This window comes from Topomyia yanbarensis, unplaced genomic scaffold, assembly GCF_030247195.1.
Source record: "Topomyia yanbarensis strain Yona2022 unplaced genomic scaffold, ASM3024719v1 HiC_scaffold_6, whole genome shotgun sequence".
In the NCBI taxonomy this organism is placed as follows: Eukaryota; Metazoa; Arthropoda; class Insecta; order Diptera; family Culicidae; genus Topomyia; species Topomyia yanbarensis.
The window spans coordinates 381,314-407,596 of record NW_026683824.1 but is presented as its reverse complement, the minus strand read 5'-3'; the positions used below and the strand labels follow the sequence as shown (position 1 = coordinate 407,596).

The 26,283-nt window shown below is 46.5% G+C and overlaps 5 protein-coding genes across 5 annotated transcripts; 2 read left to right on the top strand and 3 right to left on the bottom strand.

Moving 5' to 3' along the window:
- Positions 1–12,445, top strand: LOC131695952 (uncharacterized). The gene is made up of 4 exons (XM_058984481.1): positions 1–30; positions 3,532–3,863; positions 8,566–8,608; positions 12,110–12,445. Exons 1-4 carry the CDS (start codon positions 1–3, stop codon positions 12,443–12,445), a joined length of 741 nt encoding a protein of 246 aa, XP_058840464.1.
- Positions 12,446–12,782: 337 nt separating this feature from the next.
- Positions 12,783–14,078, bottom strand: LOC131695951 (histone H1A, sperm-like). The gene is made up of 2 exons (XM_058984480.1): positions 13,524–14,078; positions 12,783–12,809 (listed from the first exon to the last, which is right to left on the bottom strand). The coding sequence occupies exons 1-2, from the start codon at positions 14,076–14,078 to the stop codon at positions 12,783–12,785; spliced, it is 582 nt and encodes a 193-aa protein (XP_058840463.1).
- A 2,047-nt stretch (positions 14,079–16,125) lies between these two features.
- LOC131696017 (histone H4-like) lies at positions 16,126–16,437 on the bottom strand. Its single transcript, XM_058984546.1, has one exon. It carries the CDS (start codon positions 16,435–16,437, stop codon positions 16,126–16,128), a length of 312 nt encoding a protein of 103 aa, XP_058840529.1.
- Positions 16,438–17,152: 715 nt separating this feature from the next.
- LOC131695950 (uncharacterized) lies at positions 17,153–26,103 on the top strand. Its single transcript, XM_058984479.1, has 4 exons — positions 17,153–17,182; positions 18,941–19,272; positions 23,967–24,009; positions 25,768–26,103. Exons 1-4 carry the CDS (start codon positions 17,153–17,155, stop codon positions 26,101–26,103), a joined length of 741 nt encoding a protein of 246 aa, XP_058840462.1.
- Positions 22,953–23,264, bottom strand: LOC131695872 (histone H4-like). Its single transcript, XM_058984408.1, has one exon. It carries the CDS (start codon positions 23,262–23,264, stop codon positions 22,953–22,955), a length of 312 nt encoding a protein of 103 aa, XP_058840391.1.
- Positions 26,104–26,283: the final 180 nt, after the last annotated feature.

Sequence of the window (26,283 nt, the reverse complement as noted above, 5' to 3'; positions counted from 1 at the left end):
ATGGCACGTACACGAGCGAGACAGGCGATAGTAGTGTTTATTCGCGACTATAAAAAAAATCGGTCGGTCTGTTTTGGTCATCTGCCATCGGTAATCATTTCGTGCGCTCACATGAACTCGGCAATAGCATCCAAAGTCCATTCGAAACGCGGGTATTGAATAAAGTTCGCGCCCTAGATCAGTCAGTAGGTGGTGTTCCCCAGAATCAAATAGTGACAGTTGAACAAGTTCGCTCGGCAATCAAGAACACCAAAAATATGAAAGCTCCCGGGTTCGATGGAATATTCAATCTGACCCTAAAAAATCTGAGTATCAGAACGCTCACTCTCTTGACCAGCATATTCAACAAGTGTCTGGAGCTTCGCTACTTTCCTTCCATTTGGAAGCTGGCTAAAATCACACCGATCCTCAAACCTGGGAAAGATCCCACAATATCTTCGAGCTACCGACCTATCAGCCTGCTGTCGTCTCTGAGCAAGATTTATGAAAAGCTTCTTCTTGATCGCATCCTGGAATACGTGAGCAGTAACAACATACTTCTACCCGAACAATTTGGCTTCAGGAGGGGCCACTCGACGACTCACCAACTGATGAGAGTTGTCAACATAATTAAGAAGAACAAAGTCGTCTCCAAATCCACTGCAATGGCACTGCTCGACGTCGAGAAGGCGTTCGATAACGTGTGGCACGACGGGTTAATCTACAAGCTCAGCGAGTTCAACGTCCCAGTATACTTAACGCAAACCATCCGCAACTACCTACGAGATAGATCGTTCAAGGTTTCACTCCAGGGAGCAGTATCGGAAACGTTCCAAATCCCAGCTGGAGTGCCCCAAGGCAGTCTCCTCGGGCCTATCCTGTACAGCATATACACGTCGGATATCCCTCCCCTCCCCGATGGCTGCTGGCTGTCATTGTTTGCGGACGATACCGCCATACTGGTGAAGGGCAGAAAAGTGAACGAGCTCAGGAGCAAGCTACAGCGGTGTTTGGATATCTTTGTCGAATACACGAGCAACTGGAAAATACAACTAAACCTGCCCAAGACTCAAACGATCATCTTCAAGCACCGGCAAACTACCAAACTGGATCCCCCTAGTAACTGCAAAGTGACGCTTGGAGGCACGCCAATCGACTGGTCCTCAGAAGTAATCTATCTAGGTCTCCTAATAGACTCTAAAATCCTCTTTCGTCAGCACGTAGAAAAAGTTCAAGCTAAGTGTTCCCTACTAGTTAAATGCCTTTATCCACTCATCAATCGACGCTCCAAGCTCTCCGAACGAAACAAGTTGGCAGTATTCAAGCAGATCATCGCTCCCGTCATGGACTACGCTAGCCCAGTATGGCAAACATGTGCTCCTACCCACAAGAAAAAACTACAAGTGCTCCAAAACAAGACTCTGAAAATGATACTGAACCTTCCGTTCGATTCCCGGACCACCCTTGTCCATAGCTTGGCAAATGTAAATACCGTAGCACAAAGAATAACCACAAACACTAGCAAATTTCAGGCAAAATGCCGGAACTCCGAATATATGCTTATAAGCACTCTCTTCTAGGTTAAGTTGTAAATAGTGTACATAGTAGGTTAAGGTTAGGTTATAAAATTAAAACAAAGAAACAAATTCCGTTACATCCGGTAAATAAAAGTACCAAATTTATACTACGAATGAGAAACACAAAAAAAAAAAACAAGAAGATATGCACAAAGTTGAAGAGAAAATTCTGTATCACTTAAGAGATAAATTACATGTACTACAAGAAAACAAATTTAAAGAAATAAAGTCAATTTAACTGTTAAAAAAAAAAAACTGTTTTGGTCATCATTCGTCGTTTGAACAGCATCACAGTGGTATCAGTAGTAGAGCAGAATTTTCGCGCCATGGCCCGTACGAAACAGACCGCCCGCAAGTCCACCGGAGGGAAAGCTCCCCGCAAACAGTTGGCAACGAAGGCTGCCCGTAAAAGTGCCCCAGCTACGGGTGGCGTTAAGAAGCCCCATCGCTACAGACCAGGAACTGTCGCGCTGCGAGAAATTCGTCGCTATCAGAAGTCGACAGAGCTACTAATCCGCAAGCTGCCCTTCCAGCGTCTGGTTCGTGAGATCGCGCAGGACTTCAAAACCGATCTGCGCTTCCAGAGCTCAGCCGTCATGGCCCTTCAAGAAGCCAGCGAGGCTTACCTGGTTGGTTTGTTCGAGGATACCAATCTGTGCGCTATCCATGCCAAGCGAGTGACCATCATGCCGAAAGACATCCAACTGGCTCGCCGGATCCGTGGGGAGCGGGCCTAAATTTGGTGTGTGCCCATCACCCCCCAGAACGAAACAGCAACAAACGGTCCTTTTCAGGACCACAACCAATCATATTTTACTAAGAATTATTAGCAGAAATTTTCCGTTTCCCTCCAAAAATGCTCAGGCGGGTGGCTGTGTGTGTTTGTTAGACAGCACGCCGATGGGGGATTTTTTGCCAGCAGCACCACCTCGTACCGATCGACAGTAGTAGCGTGTGAAAAACAAGACCCATTGAGGGAAATCTTGCGCGGCCGATTTGTGATTTAGCACCAAATCGATGAGTGAACTTTTGAGAGATTGGGTGAAATCGTCAATGCCATGATATGAGGGAAACTATTATTAAGCGTCTGACGAGCATTGCAAAAAAAAAAAACTTGTGCAATGCTCACAGAAATGTACGTTGATGATTATCGGAGTGAAAATCAAATTAACTCTTTTTATCAGAAGAAAATAGTCGCCCTGAAAAGGGCGGTTTTTACGGCTAGAAAGGAGCGGGATTTAAGTTGCTGCGGAGGCCCTCTTTTCAGTCTTCTTCGGCAGCAGTACGGCCTGTATGTTAGGCAACACGCCACCCTGAGCAATGGTCACACCGGAGAGCAGTTTGTTCAGCTCTTCGTCATTTCGAATGGCCAGCTGCAGATGACGGGGGATGATTCTGGTCTTTTTGTTATCGCGAGCAGCGTTTCCTGCCAGCTCCAGTACTTCGGCGGCAAGATATTCCATCACAGCTGCCAAGTAGACGGGTGCTCCGGCACCGACACGTTCAGCATAATTTCCCTTCCTCAGCAGACGGTGAATTCGGCCAACAGGGAACTGGAGACCGGCACGAACTGAGCGGGATTTTGGCTTTCCCTTCACTTTTCCTCCTTTACCGCGTGCAGACATTGTTGTAGGTTTATCGCTGTGCGCGTTCGTGTGTAGTCACGTAGACAATACGAGTAACACTGATGCCACTCGCGCACACAGCACCCCTTGTTATGCATTCGCTTCATTGCACATCGTTCGCCAAAGGGGCGGAGTAGCGAACGAACGAAACGCGCTAAACACAAAAAAGGACGAACCTTCGTCTCGCTACACGATCGTATATAAGCGATATGTAGTGATTTTTGCTACCAATCAGTCAGCGCAGTTCGCATCGAGAGCGTTAACAGCAGCACAACCACGTCGTTACTATGGCACCGAAAGCCAGCGGAAAGGCTGTGAAAAAATCCGGCGGCGGCGGTGGCAAGGCACAGAAGAACATCGCCACAAAAGCAGGAGGAGGAGAGAAGAAGAAGCGAAAGCAACGGCGCAAGGAAAGCTACGCTATCTACATCTACAAGGTGCTGAAGCAGGTCCATCCGGACACCGGTGTCTCGTCGAAGGCGATGAGCATCATGAATAGCTTCGTGAACGACATCTTCGAGCGTATTGCTAACGAAGCATCTCGTCTGGCCCATTACAACCGACGGTCGACGATCACCTCCCGCGAGGTACAGACCGCCGTTCGTTTGCTGTTACCGGGAGAGCTGGCGAAACATGCCGTATCGGAAGGTACCAAGGCCGTTACCAAGTATACCAGCTCGAAGTAAACGTGTCGCCCGCCCCGCCGCCGGATGTCACACACCACCACCCCATCGTCATCGGCCCTTTTCAGGGCCACCAAAACACGTTCTGGTAAAGAGTTGAATTGAAATGTGTACACATAGTTTATATAAACATTAGTTGTTGTTGTTTGTTTGTTTGTTTGTTTCATTAGAGCAAAAACGTCGTTGTCATTTTTGTTTCTCTGTCCATTTTTCAAATCATCACCAAATCAATTGCTGTAGTTTGTGGAAGTAGTCTTTCCCCTTACCGCTAGTTGATTGTTTTTGTTAAGACGGAAAACGGTCTTTTTTCTACCCCTTTATCGTCTATATTCTACTCAGTCAGTCTAAAACAGCCCCTGCGTATGAAAATTCTGCCGCAAAAAGAACACATTTCTGGATCATACTTGTTAATACAATGCACTTCCCAGCCTTCAAACTTCTGATCTGCGTTGAACGTTAATAATTAAATACCCAACACAATTCATAATCGCAAAGTTGAACAATACAATACGTTCGTCAATTTAGGCTAAAAAATCGGTAATTATCGTTCGTTCGTTTGTTTATTGTGCCAGCCAATTTTTCTCTGTTTTATTATAGCCAAAATAAGCGCGTTGTTTGCTAATCAGAGTAATATTATACTTGCTCTGTTTGTTTGTTTGTTTGTTAAGGCAACAGAAAACCACGGCCTACTATTAATTTACCTGTACGTACGTACGTTTATCTGAGCAAGAAACCGCGCCTATTTACTATAGTGATTTGTTTAATCAAACTAACGACGACTGATTTATCTTGCCAATCGGCAGCCAGTTGAATGCGGGTGTGTGCGCGCGCTGCTGCTCAAGCTAGAAAACTCATGGGGGGAACGGAGCATTAACGGAAAATAAGCATCAATCAATTCTTTACAATTTTGTTAGTCCTGAAAAGGACTGTTGTTTTGGGGGGACGCGCACGTTGTCGGGAATTTACTTCTTGCCGGCGGTGACCTTCTTCGGGGCGGTGGCGGCCTTCTTTGGCTTAGGTGCCCTCGGCTTGTTCGCTGCAGCCTTCGATGGTTTGGTGGCTTTCTGTTTAGTGGCAGCCGTTACCGCCTTTGCAGGGGCAGCAGCTTTCGCTTTCTTCGTAGCCGATTTCTTAGCGGCCGGGATCGCCGCCTTTGGCTTGCTGGTCTTCTCACCACCACCAGCCGGCGGATTTTTCTTCTCCCCGGATTTAGTAGCCGATTTCTTCGGTTTTTTCGCTGCACCCGATGGTGGTTTCTTATCGCCAGCCGGTTTCTTTGCTTCGACCGTCACCTTAAACGATCCGGAAGCACCGGTACCCTTGGTCTGGGTGATGTTTCCCTTCTCGACACCCGTTTTCAAAGCCTTCCGGATAAACGGAGCCAGCCTGGCGACGTCACACATGTAGTTGGCGGCGATGTACTTTTTGATCGCCTGCAGTGATGATCCGCTCCGTTCCTTCAGGGTCCGGATGGCAGCCAGAACCATCTCACTCACTGGTGGATGGGTTGAAGATTTTTTCGGTTTCTTGGCGTCACTCTTGCTAGCCTTGGCCGCCTGCTTCGGTGGCGCTTTGGCGGCTGGCGGAGAGGCGACGACGGCAGGGGCCGTAGCAGCAACGTCGATAGCAGTTTCAGCCATTGCGCGTTCGTTTGGTTTGGTTTTCTTCCACACACACAGTTGTAGACGACGAGTCGATGGATGCACGATGATGCAAGTCTGCGAATATGATAACCGGGGGTCCGGTGTCTGTTGTTTAGGATCGTATTCATCGGCTCTGTTTGGGAACGCGTAGATGACGGTTGGAAGTTACTATTCGATCGGTGCCGGTAAAATTTTACGGACTGTTGTTTTAAATCAACCAAAATCGAATTACTGCTTGTGAAAAGTACACTGGAAGTTTGCATTCAATTTACTGCACTGTCCGCACCGTCCAAACTAACACCCGCTGAACATTCTGTTTTAAGCGTATGGCCGAATATTATCAAATCATGTATCCGACTATGGCGGCACGTGCAAACTGAATTGTGGAAAATAGGTTAATTTGAACCTTCTAGCAATTGGAAAACCTTTTCGGTGCTATCCAATCGAAAGAAAACTTCTCTCTATATAAAATTATTTCATTTTTGTACATATTTGCTCGAGCGGAAGTGCTCGTAATTTGGCGACCTGCGGAAAACGTTTCGGTCGGCTGGTCCTTTGCTGAAAACTTTCGTTATTAAAATTACTAAAACAAAAAAAGTTAACGGGTGGCAACACAAATTTTGGATTTTTTTTCTCAACCTGTCAAAAAAAAAAGACAAACGATTCGATTGAAATTAGAAGATACGTTCTCCATTGTTGGCCAAAAATTAGTGAACATTTCAAACCGATCCGTAATTGGATGCTGTTCGGCGAAGCTTCCGTTTGATGTCGGAACAGGCGCGTAGTACGGCGTCTACGTCAACTTTGCTAATGCATTTCGTGATCTTCTACCAATCAACTTGTTTGCAATTCGTGGCTCTCAAAACGAAATCCCGAAGAAATCTGCGATTGGGCGACACTGAAGCAAATTGTGAAGCGGGTTGTGCTTTTTAGGGTACAAATGGGATCGAGTGGGTATTCGGGAACGATTGTTTTTTTTTTTTTTTTGCTTTTTTTTGCGAGGGAAGTAACTTGCTTCGTGCAAAACAAAATATTTAGCCAAAATAATTTTTTTATCAACCGGCAAGCGGCATTGAGATTGCACCGTCGAAAGGTGTTGTAAACAGTCGACGGCGCAACGTTTTCCCCTTTGAAATATTGTACCGTGCACTTTTCGCCGAGATTCTTGTGTTGCTCGTAGAACCGTACAACGCGCTCGCGAAATGCTTTCTTGTTTCGACGGCAGAGACAGACAGAGAGAAATACCTCGAAAAAAATCCAACATTTTAGTTGCGGATTTTGATTTTAGTGCTCTAATCATCAGTGTTATTTCGAATTGCTTTGGCTAACTCAAAATTCTATTATTTAGGATGTACTGATCAACTCGCTACATCGTTGTGTACATGGCTGTGAGCTGATAAACCGCACGCGTCGACCATCACACCCAGGCGCTTCAGCGCACGCATCGATGGGAACGCTTGTCCCCCGACACAGATCACAAGCTGGACTTTTTTACGGTTGCTCAATCTCTCTCTCTCTCTCTCTCTCTCTCTCTCTCTCTCTCTCTCTCTCTCTCTCTCTCTCTCTCTCTCTCTCTCTCTCTCTTCCTGTGTGTGTGTGTGTGTTGTAATTGCTTCCTGATTGATACAGTACTAACTCACCAGCCATCAACTTTACTTTTATCATTCAGACCAATTAAAGGTACGCAAATTCATAGGTAGACAGGTAGGTGAAAGCGTGGTAAGCTAAAACGTGCGCGCGCGAAAAAAAGAGTCGGTCGGCGGTTCGTTGCTATCGAGAAACGAGCCGTTTTGTCCCATGATACGCAAGCTCAGGAGAAAGAAAAAGGAAATGCATATATGAAAAAAGGGAAACCCAGCGACTGAGCGCGTTGTAGTGTTACGACGGTCTCTCGCATATCCATCAAAATCGCACATTAAACAGTACGCCCCTGCAACGTGGATGAAAATTATGAAGGATACATTTCAAACTAATTCTTTTTTCTAAACATTTGGTGGCCCTGAAAAGGGCCTTTTGTGTTGTCGTGAACGTCGTGGTAGGGCTTAACCACCAAAACCGTACAATGTGCGTCCCTGGCGTTTAAGCGCATAGACGACATCCATCGCAGTGACGGTCTTCCGTTTGGCATGTTCAGTGTACGTCACAGCGTCCCGGATAACGTTTTCCAGAAAAATCTTCAGCACACCACGGGTTTCCTCGTATATCAAACCGGAGATTCGCTTCACTCCTCCACGTCGAGCCAGACGACGAATGGCGGGTTTGGTGATGCCCTGGATATTGTCACGAAGCACCTTGCGGTGCCGCTTAGCGCCTCCCTTGCCGAGCCCTTTGCCTCCTTTGCCACGGCCAGTCATCTTCTTGGTTGTTGTAGGTAATAACTTAGTAGGCTAGCGCAGCACACCTGCAGCAGCGAGATTCCAATACCGAATGTTGCAATTCGGCCCATTGAGTAGCGCTTTTATACTGATGCACACACATTCTCAGTCGCCGCCGCATAGGAAGATTACCATGGCTGCTATCTATATGCTTACTCGTGATGTGTTGGTTTGAAGGGGAAATAGCGCGAACACGAAGTTCACTGTTGCCACTGTTTTAGTAGCTTGGGATTGCCGAAATCTGCTTTATCCGGACTAATGCTGACATGGTAGCATTTTCCCTGGAAAACGATTGCCCAGAAATTGATTCTCCTGAAAAAGAAAGAAAGAAAAAGTAAATCGAAAAACAAACGGGTTTTTTTTTTAACTTATAAAGATTTTCTATACATCCGTCTACATGGTACGTTATATTGGCTTCTATGGTACTTAAATATCGATATCTGATACTGATCTATGATGGAACAAATTGTTACTGATGAACAAACTATTTCTGTTTGATATTCTTCTACTGTTGGAATTTTATTGATTTCTAGGCGATTTTTTTTTTGCTCATACATAGTTTTTCTTTTTAGGAATATTTTTTTGCAAATCTAATGAAAAGCTGAAAAAATCAAGTCTGGCAACACTGGCTCCGGAATGGAAATGGTGGGGGAAGTATAGTAGCCGAATCGAACCGTATACAGAACGAAAAGGCACATGGCACGTACACGAGCGAGACAGGCGATAGTAGTGTTTATTCGCGACTATAAAAAAAATCGGTCGGTCTGTTTTGGTCATCTGCCATCGGTAATCATTTCGTGCGCTCACATGAACTCGGCAATAGCATCCAAAGTCCATTCGAAACGCGGGTATTGAATAAAGTTCGCGCCCTAGATCAGTCAGTAGGTGGTGTTCCCCAGAATCAAATAGTGACAGTTGAACAAGTTCGCTCGGCAATCAAGAACACCAAAAATATGAAAGCTCCCGGGTTCGATGGAATATTCAATCTGACCCTAAAAAATCTGAGTATCAGAACGCTCACTCTCTTGACCAGCATATTCAACAAGTGTCTGGAGCTTCGCTACTTTCCTTCCATTTGGAAGCTGGCTAAAATCACACCGATCCTCAAACCTGGGAAAGATCCCACAATATCTTCGAGCTACCGACCTATCAGCCTGCTGTCGTCTCTGAGCAAGATTTATGAAAAGCTTCTTCTTGATCGCATCCTGGAATACGTGAGCAGTAACAACATACTTCTACCCGAACAATTTGGCTTCAGGAGGGGCCACTCGACGACTCACCAACTGATGAGAGTTGTCAACATAATTAAGAAGAACAAAGTCGTCTCCAAATCCACTGCAATGGCACTGCTCGACGTCGAGAAGGCGTTCGATAACGTGTGGCACGACGGGTTAATCTACAAGCTCAGCGAGTTCAACGTCCCAGTATACTTAACGCAAACCATCCGCAACTACCTACGAGATAGATCGTTCAAGGTTTCACTCCAGGGAGCAGTATCGGAAACGTTCCAAATCCCAGCTGGAGTGCCCCAAGGCAGTCTCCTCGGGCCTATCCTGTACAGCATATACACGTCGGATATCCCTCCCCTCCCCGATGGCTGCTGGCTGTCATTGTTTGCGGACGATACCGCCATACTGGTGAAGGGCAGAAAAGTGAACGAGCTCAGGAGCAAGCTACAGCGGTGTTTGGATATCTTTGTCGAATACACGAGCAACTGGAAAATACAACTAAACCTGCCCAAGACTCAAACGATCATCTTCAAGCACCGGCAAACTACCAAACTGGATCCCCCTAGTAACTGCAAAGTGACGCTTGGAGGCACGCCAATCGACTGGTCCTCAGAAGTAATCTATCTAGGTCTCCTAATAGACTCTAAAATCCTCTTTCGTCAGCACGTAGAAAAAGTTCAAGCTAAGTGTTCCCTACTAGTTAAATGCCTTTATCCACTCATCAATCGACGCTCCAAGCTCTCCGAACGAAACAAGTTGGCAGTATTCAAGCAGATCATCGCTCCCGTCATGGACTACGCTAGCCCAGTATGGCAAACATGTGCTCCTACCCACAAGAAAAAACTACAAGTGCTCCAAAACAAGACTCTGAAAATGATACTGAACCTTCCGTTCGATTCCCGGACCACCCTTGTCCATAGCTTGGCAAATGTAAATACCGTAGCACAAAGAATAACCACAAACACTAGCAAATTTCAGGCAAAATGCCGGAACTCCGAATATATGCTTATAAGCACTCTCTTCTAGGTTAAGTTGTAAATAGTGTACATAGTAGGTTAAGGTTAGGTTATAAAATTAAAACAAAGAAACAAATTCCGTTACATCCGGTAAATAAAAGTACCAAATTTATACTACGAATGAGAAACACAAAAAAAAAAAACAAGAAGATATGCACAAAGTTGAAGAGAAAATTCTGTATCACTTAAGAGATAAATTACATGTACTACAAGAAAACAAATTTAAAGAAATAAAGTCAATTTAACTGTTAAAAAAAAAAAACTGTTTTGGTCATCATTCGTCGTTTGAACAGCATCACAGTGGTATCAGTAGTAGAGCAGAATTTTCGCGCCATGGCCCGTACGAAACAGACCGCCCGCAAGTCCACCGGAGGGAAAGCTCCCCGCAAACAGTTGGCAACGAAGGCTGCCCGTAAAAGTGCCCCAGCTACGGGTGGCGTTAAGAAGCCCCATCGCTACAGACCAGGAACTGTCGCGCTGCGAGAAATTCGTCGCTATCAGAAGTCGACAGAGCTACTAATCCGCAAGCTGCCCTTCCAGCGTCTGGTTCGTGAGATCGCGCAGGACTTCAAAACCGATCTGCGCTTCCAGAGCTCAGCCGTCATGGCCCTTCAAGAAGCCAGCGAGGCTTACCTGGTTGGTTTGTTCGAGGATACCAATCTGTGCGCTATCCATGCCAAGCGAGTGACCATCATGCCGAAAGACATCCAACTGGCTCGCCGGATCCGTGGGGAGCGGGCCTAAATTTGGTGTGTGCCCATCACCCCCCAGAACGAAACAGCAACAAACGGTCCTTTTCAGGACCACAACCAATCATATTTTACTAAGAATTATTAGCAGAAATTTTCCGTTTCCCTCCAAAAATGCTCAGGCGGGTGGCTGTGTGTGTTTGTTAGACAGCACGCCGATGGGGGATTTTTTGCCAGCAGCACCACCTCGTACCGATCGACAGTAGTAGCGTGTGAAAAACAAGACCCATTGAGGGAAATCTTGCGCGGCCGATTTGTGATTTAGCACCAAATCGATGAGTGAACTTTTGAGAGATTGGGTGAAATCGTCAATGCCATGATATGAGGGAAACTATTATTAAGCGTCTGACGAGCATTGCAAAAAAAAAAAACTTGTGCAATGCTCACAGAAATGTACGTTGATGATTATCGGAGTGAAAATCAAATTAACTCTTTTTATCAGAAGAAAATAGTCGCCCTGAAAAGGGCGGTTTTTACGGCTAGAAAGGAGCGGGATTTAAGTTGCTGCGGAGGCCCTCTTTTCAGTCTTCTTCGGCAGCAGTACGGCCTGTATGTTAGGCAACACGCCACCCTGAGCAATGGTCACACCGGAGAGCAGTTTGTTCAGCTCTTCGTCATTTCGAATGGCCAGCTGCAGATGACGGGGGATGATTCTGGTCTTTTTGTTATCGCGAGCAGCGTTTCCTGCCAGCTCCAGTACTTCGGCGGCAAGATATTCCATCACAGCTGCCAAGTAGACGGGTGCTCCGGCACCGACACGTTCAGCATAATTTCCCTTCCTCAGCAGACGGTGAATTCGGCCAACAGGGAACTGGAGACCGGCACGAACTGAGCGGGATTTTGGCTTTCCCTTCACTTTTCCTCCTTTACCGCGTGCAGACATTGTTGTAGGTTTATCGCTGTGCGCGTTCGTGTGTAGTCACGTAGACAATACGAGTAACACTGATGCCACTCGCGCACACAGCACCCCTTGTTATGCATTCGCTTCATTGCACATCGTTCGCCAAAGGGGCGGAGTAGCGAACGAACGAAACGCGCTAAACACAAAAAAGGACGAACCTTCGTCTCGCTACACGATCGTATATAAGCGATATGTAGTGATTTTTGCTACCAATCAGTCAGCGCAGTTCGCATCGAGAGCGTTAACAGCAGCACAACCACGTCGTTACTATGGCACCGAAAGCCAGCGGAAAGGCTGTGAAAAAATCCGGCGGCGGCGGTGGCAAGGCACAGAAGAACATCGCCACAAAAGCAGGAGGAGGAGAGAAGAAGAAGCGAAAGCAACGGCGCAAGGAAAGCTACGCTATCTACATCTACAAGGTGCTGAAGCAGGTCCATCCGGACACCGGTGTCTCGTCGAAGGCGATGAGCATCATGAATAGCTTCGTGAACGACATCTTCGAGCGTATTGCTAACGAAGCATCTCGTCTGGCCCATTACAACCGACGGTCGACGATCACCTCCCGCGAGGTACAGACCGCCGTTCGTTTGCTGTTACCGGGAGAGCTGGCGAAACATGCCGTATCGGAAGGTACCAAGGCCGTTACCAAGTATACCAGCTCGAAGTAAACGTGTCGCCCGCCCCGCCGCCGGATGTCACACACCACCACCCCATCGTCATCGGCCCTTTTCAGGGCCACCAAAACACGTTCTGGTAAAGAGTTGAATTGAAATGTGTACACATAGTTTATATAAACATTAGTTGTTGTTGTTTGTTTGTTTGTTTCATTAGAGCAAAAACGTCGTTGTCATTTTTGTTTCTCTGTCCATTTTTCAAATCATCACCAAATCAATTGCTGTAGTTTGTGGAAGTAGTCTTTCCCCTTACCGCTAGTTGATTGTTTTTGTTAAGACGGAAAACGGTCTTTTTTCTACCCCTTTATCGTCTATATTCTACTCAGTCAGTCTAAAACAGCCCCTGCGTATGAAAATTCTGCCGCAAAAAGAACACATTTCTGGATCATACTTGTTAATACAATGCACTTCCCAGCCTTCAAACTTCTGATCTGCGTTGAACGTTAATAATTAAATACCCAACACAATTCATAATCGCAAAGTTGAACAATACAATACGTTCGTCAATTTAGGCTAAAAAATCGGTAATTATCGTTCGTTCGTTTGTTTATTGTGCCAGCCAATTTTTCTCTGTTTTATTATAGCCAAAATAAGCGCGTTGTTTGCTAATCAGAGTAATATTATACTTGCTCTGTTTGTTTGTTTGTTTGTTAAGGCAACAGAAAACCACGGCCTACTATTAATTTACCTGTACGTACGTACGTTTATCTGAGCAAGAAACCGCGCCTATTTACTATAGTGATTTGTTTAATCAAACTAACGACGACTGATTTATCTTGCCAATCGGCAGCCAGTTGAATGCGGGTGTGTGCGCGCGCTGCTGCTCAAGCTAGAAAACTCATGGGGGGAACGGAGCATTAACGGAAAATAAGCATCAATCAATTCTTTACAATTTTGTTAGTCCTGAAAAGGACTGTTGTTTTGGGGGGACGCGCACGTTGTCGGGAATTTACTTCTTGCCGGCGGTGACCTTCTTCGGGGCGGTGGCGGCCTTCTTTGGCTTAGGTGCCCTCGGCTTGTTCGCTGCAGCCTTCGATGGTTTGGTGGCTTTCTGTTTAGTGGCAGCCGTTACCGCCTTTGCAGGGGCAGCAGCTTTCGCTTTCTTCGTAGCCGATTTCTTAGCGGCCGGGATCGCCGCCTTTGGCTTGCTGGTCTTCTCACCACCACCAGCCGGCGGATTTTTCTTCTCCCCGGATTTAGTAGCCGATTTCTTCGGTTTTTTCGCTGCACCCGATGGTGGTTTCTTATCGCCAGCCGGTTTCTTTGCTTCGACCGTCACCTTAAACGATCCGGAAGCACCGGTACCCTTGGTCTGGGTGATGTTTCCCTTCTCGACACCCGTTTTCAAAGCCTTCCGGATAAACGGAGCCAGCCTGGCGACGTCACACATGTAGTTGGCGGCGATGTACTTTTTGATCGCCTGCAGTGATGATCCGCTCCGTTCCTTCAGGGTCCGGATGGCAGCCAGAACCATCTCACTCACTGGTGGATGGGTTGAAGATTTTTTCGGTTTCTTGGCGTCACTCTTGCTAGCCTTGGCCGCCTGCTTCGGTGGCGCTTTGGCGGCTGGCGGAGAGGCGACGACGGCAGGGGCCGTAGCAGCAACGTCGATAGCAGTTTCAGCCATTGCGCGTTCGTTTGGTTTGGTTTTCTTCCACACACACAGTTGTAGACGACGAGTCGATGGATGCACGATGATGCAAGTCTGCGAATATGATAACCGGGGGTCCGGTGTCTGTTGTTTAGGATCGTATTCATCGGCTCTGTTTGGGAACGCGTAGATGACGGTTGGAAGTTACTATTCGATCGGTGCCGGTAAAATTTTACGGACTGTTGTTTTAAATCAACCAAAATCGAATTACTGCTTGTGAAAAGTACACTGGAAGTTTGCATTCAATTTACTGCACTGTCCGCACCGTCCAAACTAACACCCGCTGAACATTCTGTTTTAAGCGTATGGCCGAATATTATCAAATCATGTATCCGACTATGGCGGCACGTGCAAACTGAATTGTGGAAAATAGGTTAATTTGAACCTTCTAGCAATTGGAAAACCTTTTCGGTGCTATCCAATCGAAAGAAAACTTCTCTCTATATAAAATTATTTCATTTTTGTACATATTTGCTCGAGCGGAAGTGCTCGTAATTTGGCGACCTGCGGAAAACGTTTCGGTCGGCTGGTCCTTTGCTGAAAACTTTCGTTATTAAAATTACTAAAACAAAAAAAGTTAACGGGTGGCAACACAAATTTTGGATTTTTTTTCTCAACCTGTCAAAAAAAAAAGACAAACGATTCGATTGAAATTAGAAGATACGTTCTCCATTGTTGGCCAAAAATTAGTGAACATTTCAAACCGATCCGTAATTGGATGCTGTTCGGCGAAGCTTCCGTTTGATGTCGGAACAGGCGCGTAGTACGGCGTCTACGTCAACTTTGCTAATGCATTTCGTGATCTTCTACCAATCAACTTGTTTGCAATTCGTGGCTCTCAAAACGAAATCCCGAAGAAATCTGCGATTGGGCGACACTGAAGCAAATTGTGAAGCGGGTTGTGCTTTTTAGGGTACAAATGGGATCGAGTGGGTATTCGGGAACGATTGTTTTTTTTTTTTTTTGCTTTTTTTTGCGAGGGAAGTAACTTGCTTCGTGCAAAACAAAATATTTAGCCAAAATAATTTTTTTATCAACCGGCAAGCGGCATTGAGATTGCACCGTCGAAAGGTGTTGTAAACAGTCGACGGCGCAACGTTTTCCCCTTTGAAATATTGTACCGTGCACTTTTCGCCGAGATTCTTGTGTTGCTCGTAGAACCGTACAACGCGCTCGCGAAATGCTTTCTTGTTTCGACGGCAGAGACAGACAGAGAGAAATACCTCGAAAAAAATCCAACATTTTAGTTGCGGATTTTGATTTTAGTGCTCTAATCATCAGTGTTATTTCGAATTGCTTTGGCTAACTCAAAATTCTATTATTTAGGATGTACTGATCAACTCGCTACATCGTTGTGTACATGGCTGTGAGCTGATAAACCGCACGCGTCGACCATCACACCCAGGCGCTTCAGCGCACGCATCGATTCGATGGGAACGCTTGTCCCCCGACACAGATCACAAGCTGGACTTTTTTACGGTTGCTCAATCTCTCTCTCTCTCTCTCTCTCTCTCTCTCTCTCTCTCTCTCTCTCTCTCTCTCTCTCTCTCTCTCTCTCTCTCTCTTCCTGTGTGTGTGTGTGTGTTGTAATTGCTTCCTGATTGATACAGTACTAACTCACCAGCCATCAACTTTACTTTTATCATTCAGACCAATTAAAGGTACGCAAATTCATAGGTAGACAGGTAGGTGAAAGCGTGGTAAGCTAAAACGTGCGCGCGCGAAAAAAAGAGTCGGTCGGCGGTTCGTTGCTATCGAGAAACGAGCCGTTTTGTCCCATGATACGCAAGCTCAGGAGAAAGAAAAAGGAAATGCATATATGAAAAAAGGGAAACCCAGCGACTGAGCGCGTTGTAGTGTTACGACGGTCTCTCGCATATCCATCAAAATCGCACATTAAACAGTACGCCCCTGCAACGTGGATGAAAATTATGAAGGATACATTTCAAACTAATTCTTTTTTCTAAACATTTGGTGGCCCTGAAAAGGGCCTTTTGTGTTGTCGTGAACGTCGTGGTAGGGCTTAACCACCAAAACCGTACAATGTGCGTCCCTGGCGTTTAAGCGCATAGACGACATCCATCGCAGTGACGGTCTTCCGTTTGGCATGTTCAGTGTACGTCACAGCGTCCCGGATAACGTTTTCCAGAAAAATCTTCAGCACACCACGGGTTTCCTCGTATATCAAACCGGAGATTCGCTTCACTCCTCCACGTCGAGCCAGACGACGAATGGCGGGTTTGGTGATGCCCTGGATATTGTCACGAAGCACCTTGCGGTGCCGCTTAGCGCCTCCCTTGCCGAGCCCTTTGCCTCCTTTGCCACGGCCAGTCATCTTCTTGGTTGTTGTAGGTAATAACTTAGTAGGCTAGCGCAGCACACCTGCAGCAGCGAGATTCCAATACCGAATGTTGCAATTCGGCCCATTGAGTAGCGCTTTTATACTGATGCACACACATTCTCAGTCGCCGCCGCATAGGAAGATTACCATGGCTGCTATCTATATGCTTACTCGTGATGTGTTGGTTTGAAGGGGAAATAGCGCGAACACGAAGTTCACTGTTGCCACTGTTTTAGTAGCTTGGGATTGCCGAAATCTGCTTTATCCGGACTAATGCTGACATGGTAGCATTTTCCCTGGAAAACGATTGCCCAGAAATTGATTCTCCTGAAAAAGAAAGAAAGAAAAAGTAAATCGAAAAACAAACGGGTTTTTTTTTTAACTTATAAAGATTTTCTATACATCCGTCTACATGGTACGTTATATTGGCTTCTATGGTACTTAAATATCGATATCTGATACTGATCTATGATGGAACAAATTGTTACTGATGAACAAACTATTTCTGTTTGATATTCTTCTACTGTTGGAATTTTATTGATTTCTAGGCGATTTTTTTTGCTCATACATAGTTTTTCTTTTTAGGAATATTTTTTTGCAAATCTAATGAAAAGCTGAAAAAATCAAGTCTGGCAACACTGGCTCCGGAATGGAAATGGTGGGGGAAGTATAGTAGCCGAATCGAACCGTATACAGAACGAAAAGGCACATGGCACGTACACGAGCGAGACAGGCGATAGTAGTGTTTATTCGCGACTATAAAAAAAATCGGTCGGTCTGTTTTGGTCATCATTCGTCGTTTGAACAGCATCACAGTGGTATCAGTAGTAGAGCAGAATTTTCGCGCCATGGCCCGTACGAAACAGACCGCCCGCAAGTCCACCGGAGGGAAAGCTCCCCGCAAACAGTTGGCAACGAAGGCTGCCCGTAAAAGTGCCCCAGCTACGGGTGGCGTTAAGAAGCCCCATCGCTACAGACCAGGAACTGTCGCGCTGCGAGAAATTCGTCGCTATCAGAAGTCGACAGAGCTACTAATCCGCAAGCTGCCCTTCCAGCGTCTGGTTCGTGAGATCGCGCAGGACTTCAAAACCGATCTGCGCTTCCAGAGCTCAGCCGTCATGGCCCTTCAAGAAGCCAGCGAGGCTTACCTGGTTGGTTTGTTCGAGGATACCAATCTGTGCGCTATCCATGCCAAGCGAGTGACCATCATGCCGAAAGACATCCAACTGGCTCGCCGGATCCGTGGGGAGCGGGCCTAAATTTGGTGTGTGCCCATCACCCCCCAGAACGAAACAGCAACAAACGGTCCTTTTCAGGACCACAACCAATCATATTTTACTAAGAATTATTAGCAGAAATTTTCCGTTTCCCTCCAAAAATGCTCAGGCGGGTGGCTGTGTGTGTTTGTTAGACAGCACGCCGATGGGGGATTTTTTGCCAGCAGCACCACCTCGTACCGATCGACAGTAGTAGCGTGTGAAAAACAAGACCCATTGAGGGAAATCTTGCGCGGCCGATTTGTGATTTAGCACCAAATCGATGAGTGAACTTTTGAGAGATTGGGTGAAATCGTCAATGCCATGATATGAGGGAAACTATTATTAAGCGTCTGACGAGCATTGCAAAAAAAAAAAACTTGTGCAATGCTCACAGAAATGTACGTTGATGATTATCGGAGTGAAAATCAAATTAACTCTTTTTATCAGAAGAAAATAGTCGCCCTGAAAAGGGCGGTTTTTACGGCTAGAAAGGAGCGGGATTTAAGTTGCTGCGGAGGCCCTCTTTTCAGTCTTCTTCGGCAGCAGTGCGGCCTGTATGTTAGGCAACACGCCACCCTGAGCAATGGTCACACCGGAGAGCAGTTTGTTCAGCTCTTCGTCATTTCGAATGGCCAGCTGCAGATGACGGGGGATGATTCTGGTCTTTTTGTTATCGCGAGCAGCGTTTCCTGCCAGCTCCAGTACTTCGGCGGCAAGATATTCCATCACAGCTGCCAAGTAGACGGGTGCTCCGGCACCGACACGTTCAGCATAATTTCCCTTCCTCAGCAGACGGTGAATTCGGCCAACAGGGAACTGGAGACCGGCACGAACTGAGCGGGATTTTGGCTTTCCCTTCACTTTTCCTCCTTTACCGCGTGCAGACATTGTTGTAGGTTTATCGCTGTGCGCGTTCGTGTGTAGTCACGTAGACAATACGAGTAACACTGATGCCACTCGCGCACACAGCACCCCTTGTTATGCATTCGCTTCATTGCACATCGTTCGCCAAAGGGGCGGAGTAGCGAACGAACGAAACGCGCTAAACACAAAAAAGGACGAACCTTCGTCTCGCTACACGATCGTATATAAGCGATATGTAGTGATTTTTGCTACCAATCAGTCAGCGCAGTTCGCATCGAGAGCGTTAACAGCAGCACAACCACGTCGTTACTATGGCACCGAAAGCCAGCGGAAAGGCTGTGAAAAAATCCGGCGGCGGCGGTGGCAAGGCACAGAAGAACATCGCCACAAAAGCAGGAGGAGGAGAGAAGAAGAAGCGAAAGCAACGGCGCAAGGAAAGCTACGCTATCTACATCTACAAGGTGCTGAAGCAGGTCCATCCGGACACCGGTGTCTCGTCGAAGGCGATGAGCATCATGAATAGCTTCGTGAACGACATCTTCGAGCGTATTGCTAACGAAGCATCTCGTCTGGCCCATTACAACCGACGGTCGACGATCACCTCCCGCGAGGTACAGACCGCCGTTCGTTTGCTGTTACCGGGAGAGCTGGCGAAACATGCCGTATCGGAAGGTACCAAGGCCGTTACCAAGTATACCAGCTCGAAGTAAACGTGTCGCCCGCCCCGCCGCCGGATGTCACACACCACCACCCCATCGTCATCGGCCCTTTTCAGGGCCACCAAAACACGTTCTGGTAAAGAGTTGAATTGAAATGTGTACACATAGTTTATATAAACATTAGTTGTTGTTGTTTGTTTGTTTGTTTGTTTCATTAGAGCAAAAACGTCGTTGTCATTTTTGTTTCTCTGTCCATTTTTCAAATCATCACCAAATCAATTGCTGTAGTTTGTGGAAGTAGTCTTTCCCCTTACCGCTAGTTGATTGTTTTTGTTAAGACGGAAAACGGTCTTTTTTCTACCCCTTTATCGTCTATATTCTACTCAGTCAGTCTAAAACAGCCCCTGCGTATGAAAATTCTGCCGCAAAAAGAACACATTTCTGGATCATACTTGTTAATACAATGCACTTCCCAGCCTTCAAACTTCTGATCTGCGTTGAACGTTAATAATTAAATACCCAACACAATTCATAATCGCAAAGTTGAACAATACAATACGTTCGTCAATTTAGGCTAAAAAATCGGTAATTATCGTTCGTTCGTTTGTTTATTGTGCCAGCCAATTTTTCTCTGTTTTATTATAGCCAAAATAAGCGCGTTGTTTGCTAATCAGAGTAATATTATACTTGCTCTGTTTGTTTGTTTGTTTGTTAAGGCAACAGAAAACCACGGCCTACTATTAATTTACCTGTACGTACGTACGTTTATCTGAGCAAGAAACCGCGCCTATTTACTATAGTGATTTGTTTAATCAAACTAACGACGACTGATTTATCTTGCCAATCGGCAGCCAGTTGAATGCGGGTGTGTGCGCGCGCTGCTGCTCAAGCTAGAAAACTCATGGGGGGAACGGAGCATTAACGGAAAATAAGCATCAATCAATTCTTTACAATTTTGTTAGTCCTGAAAAGGACTGTTGTTTTGGGGGGACGCGCACGTTGTCGGGAATTTACTTCTTGCCGGCGGTGACCTTCTTCGGGGCGGTGGCGGCCTTCTTTGGCTTAGGTGCCCTCGGCTTGTTCGCTGCAGCCTTCGATGGTTTGGTGGCTTTCTGTTTAGTGGCAGCCGTTACCGCCTTTGCAGGGGCAGCAGCTTTCGCTTTCTTCGTAGCCGATTTCTTAGCGGCCGGGATCGCCGCCTTTGGCTTGCTGGTCTTCTCACCACCACCAGCCGGCGGATTTTTCTTCTCCCCGGATTTAGTAGCCGATTTCTTCGGTTTTTTCGCTGCACCCGATGGTGGTTTCTTATCGCCAGCCGGTTTCTTTGCTTCGACCGTCACCTTAAACGATCCGGAAGCACCGGTACCCTTGGTCTGGGTGATGTTTCCCTTCTCGACACCCGTTTTCAAAGCCTTCCGGATAAACGGAGCCAGCCTGGCGACGTCACACATGTAGTTGGCGGCGATGTACTTTTTGATCGCCTGCAGTGATGATCCGCTCCGTTCCTTCAGGGTCCGGATGGCAGCCAGAACCATCTCACTCACTGGTGGATGGGTTGAAGATTTTTTCGGTTTCTTGGCGTCACTCTTGCTAGCCTTGGCCGCCTGCTTCGGTGGCGCTTTGGCGGCTGGCGGAGAGGCGACGACGGCAGGGGCCGTAGCAGCAACGTCGATAGCAGTTTCAGCCATTGCGCGTTCGTTTGGTTTGGTTTTCTTCCACACACACAGTTGTAGACGACGAGTCGATGGATGCACGATGATGCAAGTCTGCGAATATGATAACCGGGGGTCCGGTGTCTGTTGTTTAGGATCGTATTCATCGGCTCTGTTTGGGAACGCGTAGATGACGGTTGGAAGTTACTATTCGATCGGTGCCGGTAAAATTTTACGGACTGTTGTTTTAAATCAACCAAAATCGAATTACTGCTTGTGAAAAGTACACTGGAAGTTTGCATTCAATTTACTGCACTGTCCGCACCGTCCAAACTAACACCCGCTGAACATTCTGTTTTAAGCGTATGGCCGAATATTATCAAATCATGTATCCGACTATGGCGGCACGTGCAAACTGAATTGTGGAAAATAGGTTAATTTGAACCTTCTAGCAATTGGAAAACCTTTTCGGTGCTATCCAATCGAAAGAAAACTTCTCTCTATATAAAATTATTTCATTTTTGTACATATTTGCTCGAGCGGAAGTGCTCGTAATTTGGCGACCTGCGGAAAACGTTTCGGTCGGCTGGTCCTTTGCTGAAAACTTTCGTTATTAAAATTACTAAAACAAAAAAAGTTAACGGGTGGCAACACAAATTTTGGATTTTTTTTCTCAACCTGTCAAAAAAAAAAGACAAACGATTCGATTGAAATTAGAAGATACGTTCTCCATTGTTGGCCAAAAATTAGTGAACATTTCAAACCGATCCGTAATTGGATGCTGTTCGGCGAAGCTTCCGTTTGATGTCGGAACAGGCGCGTAGTACGGCGTCTACGTCAACTTTGCTAATGCATTTCGTGATCTTCTACCAATCAACTTGTTTGCAATTCGTGGCTCTCAAAACGAAATCCCGAAGAAATCTGCGATTGGGCGACACTGAAGCAAATTGTGAAGCGGGTTGTGCTTTTTAGGGTACAAATGGGATCGAGTGGGTATTCGGGAACGATTGTTTTTTTTTTTTTTTTGCTTTTTTTTGCGAGGGAAGTAACTTGCTTCGTGCAAAACAAAATATTTAGCCAAAATAATTTTTTTATCAACCGGCAAGCGGCATTGAGATTGCACCGTCGAAAGGTGTTGTAAACAGTCGACGGCGCAACGTTTTCCCCTTTGAAATATTGTACCGTGCACTTTTCGCCGAGATTCTTGTGTTGCTCGTAGAACCGTACAACGCGCTCGCGAAATGCTTTCTTGTTTCGACGGCAGAGACAGACAGAGAGAAATACCTCGAAAAAAATCCAACATTTTAGTTGCGGATTTTGATTTTAGTGCTCTAATCATCAGTGTTATTTCGAATTGCTTTGGCTAACTCAAAATTCTATTATTTAGGATGTACTGATCAACTCGCTACATCGTTGTGTACATGGCTGTGAGCTGATAAACCGCACGCGTCGACCATCACACCCAGGCGCTTCAGCGCACGCATCGATGGGAACGCTTGTCCCCCGACACAGATCACAAGCTGGACTTTTTTACGGTTGCTCAATCTCTCTCTCTCTCTCTCTCTCTCTCTCTCTCTCTCTCTCTCTCTCTCTCTCTCTCTCTCTCTCTCTCTCTCTTCCTGTGTGTGTGTGTGTGTTGTAATTGCTTCCTGATTGATACAGTACTAACTCACCAGCCATCAACTTTACTTTTATCATTCAGACCAATTAAAGGTACGCAAATTCATAGGTAGACAGGTAGGTGAAAGCGTGGTAAGCTAAAACGTGCGCGCGCGAAAAAAAGAGTCGGTCGGCGGTTCGTTGCTATCGAGAAACGAGCCGTTTTGTCCCATGATACGCAAGCTCAGGAGAAAGAAAAAGGAAATGCATATATGAAAAAAGGGAAACCCAGCGACTGAGCGCGTTGTAGTGTTACGACGGTCTCTCGCATATCCATCAAAATCGCACATTAAACAGTACGCCCCTGCAACGTGGATGAAAATTATGAAGGATACATTTCAAACTAATTCTTTTTTCTAAACATTTGGTGGCCCTGAAAAGGGCCTTTTGTGTTGTCGTGAACGTCGTGGTAGGGCTTAACCACCAAAACCGTACAATGTGCGTCCCTGGCGTTTAAGCGCATAGACGACATCCATCGCAGTGACGGTCTTCCGTTTGGCATGTTCAGTGTACGTCACAGCGTCCCGGATAACGTTTTCCAGAAAAATCTTCAGCACACCACGGGTTTCCTCGTATATCAAACCGGAGATTCGCTTCACTCCTCCACGTCGAGCCAGACGACGAATGGCGGGTTTGGTGATGCCCTGGATATTGTCACGAAGCACCTTGCGGTGCCGCTTAGCGCCTCCCTTGCCGAGCCCTTTGCCTCCTTTGCCACGGCCAGTCATCTTCTTGGTTGTTGTAGGTAATAACTTAGTAGGCTAGCGCAGCACACCTGCAGCAGCGAGATTCCAATACCGAATGTTGCAATTCGGCCCATTGAGTAGCGCTTTTATACTGATGCACACACATTCTCAGTCGCCGCCGCATAGGAAGATTACCATGGCTGCTATCTATATGCTTACTCGTGATGTGTTGGTTTGAAGGGGAAATAGCGCGAACACGAAGTTCACTGTTGCCACTGTTTTAGTAGCTTGGGATTGCCGAAATCTGCTTTATCCGGACTAATGCTGACATGGTAGCATTTTCCCTGGAAAACGATTGCCCAGAAATTGATTCTCCTGAAAAAGAAAGAAAGAAAAAGTAAATCGAAAAACAAACGGGTTTTTTTTTTAACTTATAAAGATTTTCTATACATCCGTCTACATGGTACGTTATATTGGCTTCTATGGTACTTAAATATCGATATCTGATACTGATCTATGATGGAACAAATTGTTACTGATGAACAAACTATTTCTGTTTGATATTCTTCTACTGTTGGAATTTTATTGATTTCTAGGCGATTTTTTTTGCTCATACATAGTTTTTCTTTTTAGGAATATTTTTTTGCAAATCTAATGAAAAGCTGAAAAAATCAAGTCTGGCAACACTGGCTCCGGAATGGAAATGGTGGGGGAAGTATAGTAGCCGAATCGAACCGTATACAGAACGAAAAGGCACATGGCACGTACACGAGCGAGACAGGCGATAGTAGTGTTTATTCGCGACTATAAAAAAAATCGGTCGGTCTGTTTTGGTCATCATTCGTCGTTTGAACAGCATCACAGTGGTATCAGTAGTAGAGCAGAATTTTCGCGCCATGGCCCGTACGAAACAGACCGCCCGCAAGTCCACCGGAGGGAAAGCTCCCCGCAAACAGTTGGCAACGAAGGCTGCCCGTAAAAGTGCCCCAGCTACGGGTGGCGTTAAGAAGCCCCATCGCTACAGACCAGGAACTGTCGCGCTGCGAGAAATTCGTCGCTATCAGAAGTCGACAGAGCTACTAATCCGCAAGCTGCCCTTCCAGCGTCTGGTTCGTGAGATCGCGCAGGACTTCAAAACCGATCTGCGCTTCCAGAGCTCAGCCGTCATGGCCCTTCAAGAAGCCAGCGAGGCTTACCTGGTTGGTTTGTTCGAGGATACCAATCTGTGCGCTATCCATGCCAAGCGAGTGACCATCATGCCGAAAGACATCCAACTGGCTCGCCGGATCCGTGGGGAGCGGGCCTAAATTTGGTGTGTGCCCATCACCCCCCAGAACGAAACAGCAACAAACGGTCCTTTTCAGGACCACAACCAATCATATTTTACTAAGAATTATTAGCAGAAATTTTCCGTTTCCCTCCAAAAATGCTCAGGCGGGTGGCTGTGTGTGTTTGTTAGACAGCACGCCGATGGGGGATTTTTTGCCAGCAGCACCACCTCGTACCGATCGACAGTAGTAGCGTGTGAAAAACAAGACCCATTGAGGGAAATCTTGCGCGGCCGATTTGTGATTTAGCACCAAATCGATGAGTGAACTTTTGAGAGATTGGGTGAAATCGTCAATGCCATGATATGAGGGAAACTATTATTAAGCGTCTGACGAGCATTGCAAAAAAAAAAAACTTGTGCAATGCTCACAGAAATGTACGTTGATGATTATCGGAGTGAAAATCAAATTAACTCTTTTTATCAGAAGAAAATAGTCGCCCTGAAAAGGGCGGTTTTTACGGCTAGAAAGGAGCGGGATTTAAGTTGCTGCGGAGGCCCTCTTTTCAGTCTTCTTCGGCAGCAGTGCGGCCTGTATGTTAGGCAACACGCCACCCTGAGCAATGGTCACACCGGAGAGCAGTTTGTTCAGCTCTTCGTCATTTCGAATGGCCAGCTGCAGATGACGGGGGATGATTCTGGTCTTTTTGTTATCGCGAGCAGCGTTTCCTGCCAGCTCCAGTACTTCGGCGGCAAGATATTCCATCACAGCTGCCAAGTAGACGGGTGCTCCGGCACCGACACGTTCAGCATAATTTCCCTTCCTCAGCAGACGGTGAATTCGGCCAACAGGGAACTGGAGACCGGCACGAACTGAGCGGGATTTTGGCTTTCCCTTCACTTTTCCTCCTTTACCGCGTGCAGACATTGTTGTAGGTTTATCGCTGTGCGCGTTCGTGTGTAGTCACGTAGACAATACGAGTAACACTGATGCCACTCGCGCACACAGCACCCCTTGTTATGCATTCGCTTCATTGCACATCGTTCGCCAAAGGGGCGGAGTAGCGAACGAACGAAACGCGCTAAACACAAAAAAGGACGAACCTTCGTCTCGCTACACGATCGTATATAAGCGATATGTAGTGATTTTTGCTACCAATCAGTCAGCGCAGTTCGCATCGAGAGCGTTAACAGCAGCACAACCACGTCGTTACTATGGCACCGAAAGCCAGCGGAAAGGCTGTGAAAAAATCCGGCGGCGGCGGTGGCAAGGCACAGAAGAACATCGCCACAAAAGCAGGAGGAGGAGAGAAGAAGAAGCGAAAGCAACGGCGCAAGGAAAGCTACGCTATCTACATCTACAAGGTGCTGAAGCAGGTCCATCCGGACACCGGTGTCTCGTCGAAGGCGATGAGCATCATGAATAGCTTCGTGAACGACATCTTCGAGCGTATTGCTAACGAAGCATCTCGTCTGGCCCATTACAACCGACGGTCGACGATCACCTCCCGCGAGGTACAGACCGCCGTTCGTTTGCTGTTACCGGGAGAGCTGGCGAAACATGCCGTATCGGAAGGTACCAAGGCCGTTACCAAGTATACCAGCTCGAAGTAAACGTGTCGCCCGCCCCGCCGCCGGATGTCACACACCACCACCCCATCGTCATCGGCCCTTTTCAGGGCCACCAAAACACGTTCTGGTAAAGAGTTGAATTGAAATGTGTACACATAGTTTATATAAACATTAGTTGTTGTTGTTTGTTTGTTTGTTTGTTTCATTAGAGCAAAAACGTCG

Bases quoted from the DNA above. Each gene is read 5' to 3' on its own strand.
- LOC131695951 (XM_058984480.1), bottom strand. From the start codon at position 14,078: ATGGCTGAAACTGCTATCGACGTTGCTGCTACGGCCCCTGCCGTCGTC. The intron at 12,810-13,523 runs GTAACGGCTGCC...TTTTTGCGGCAG, and splicing joins CTGCTGCCCCTGCAAAGGCG to AATTTTCATACGCAGGGGCT.
- LOC131696017 (XM_058984546.1), bottom strand. From the start codon at position 16,437: ATGACTGGCCGTGGCAAAGGAGGCAAAGGGCTCGGCAAGGGAGGCGCT.
- LOC131695872 (XM_058984408.1), bottom strand. From the start codon at position 23,264: ATGACTGGCCGTGGCAAAGGAGGCAAAGGGCTCGGCAAGGGAGGCGCT.
- LOC131695952 (XM_058984481.1), top strand. From the start codon at position 1: ATGGCACGTACACGAGCGAGACAGGCGATA. The intron at 31-3,531 runs GTAGTGTTTATT...GGCAAGGCACAG, and splicing joins CACGAGCGAGACAGGCGATA to AAGAACATCGCCACAAAAGC. The intron at 8,609-12,109 runs GTAGTGTTTATT...GGCAAGGCACAG, and splicing joins CACGAGCGAGACAGGCGATA to AAGAACATCGCCACAAAAGC.
- LOC131695950 (XM_058984479.1), top strand. From the start codon at position 17,153: ATGGCACGTACACGAGCGAGACAGGCGATA. The intron at 19,273-23,966 runs GTAAACGTGTCG...AACCGTATACAG, and splicing joins ACCAAGTATACCAGCTCGAA to AACGAAAAGGCACATGGCAC. The intron at 24,010-25,767 runs GTAGTGTTTATT...GGCAAGGCACAG, and splicing joins CACGAGCGAGACAGGCGATA to AAGAACATCGCCACAAAAGC.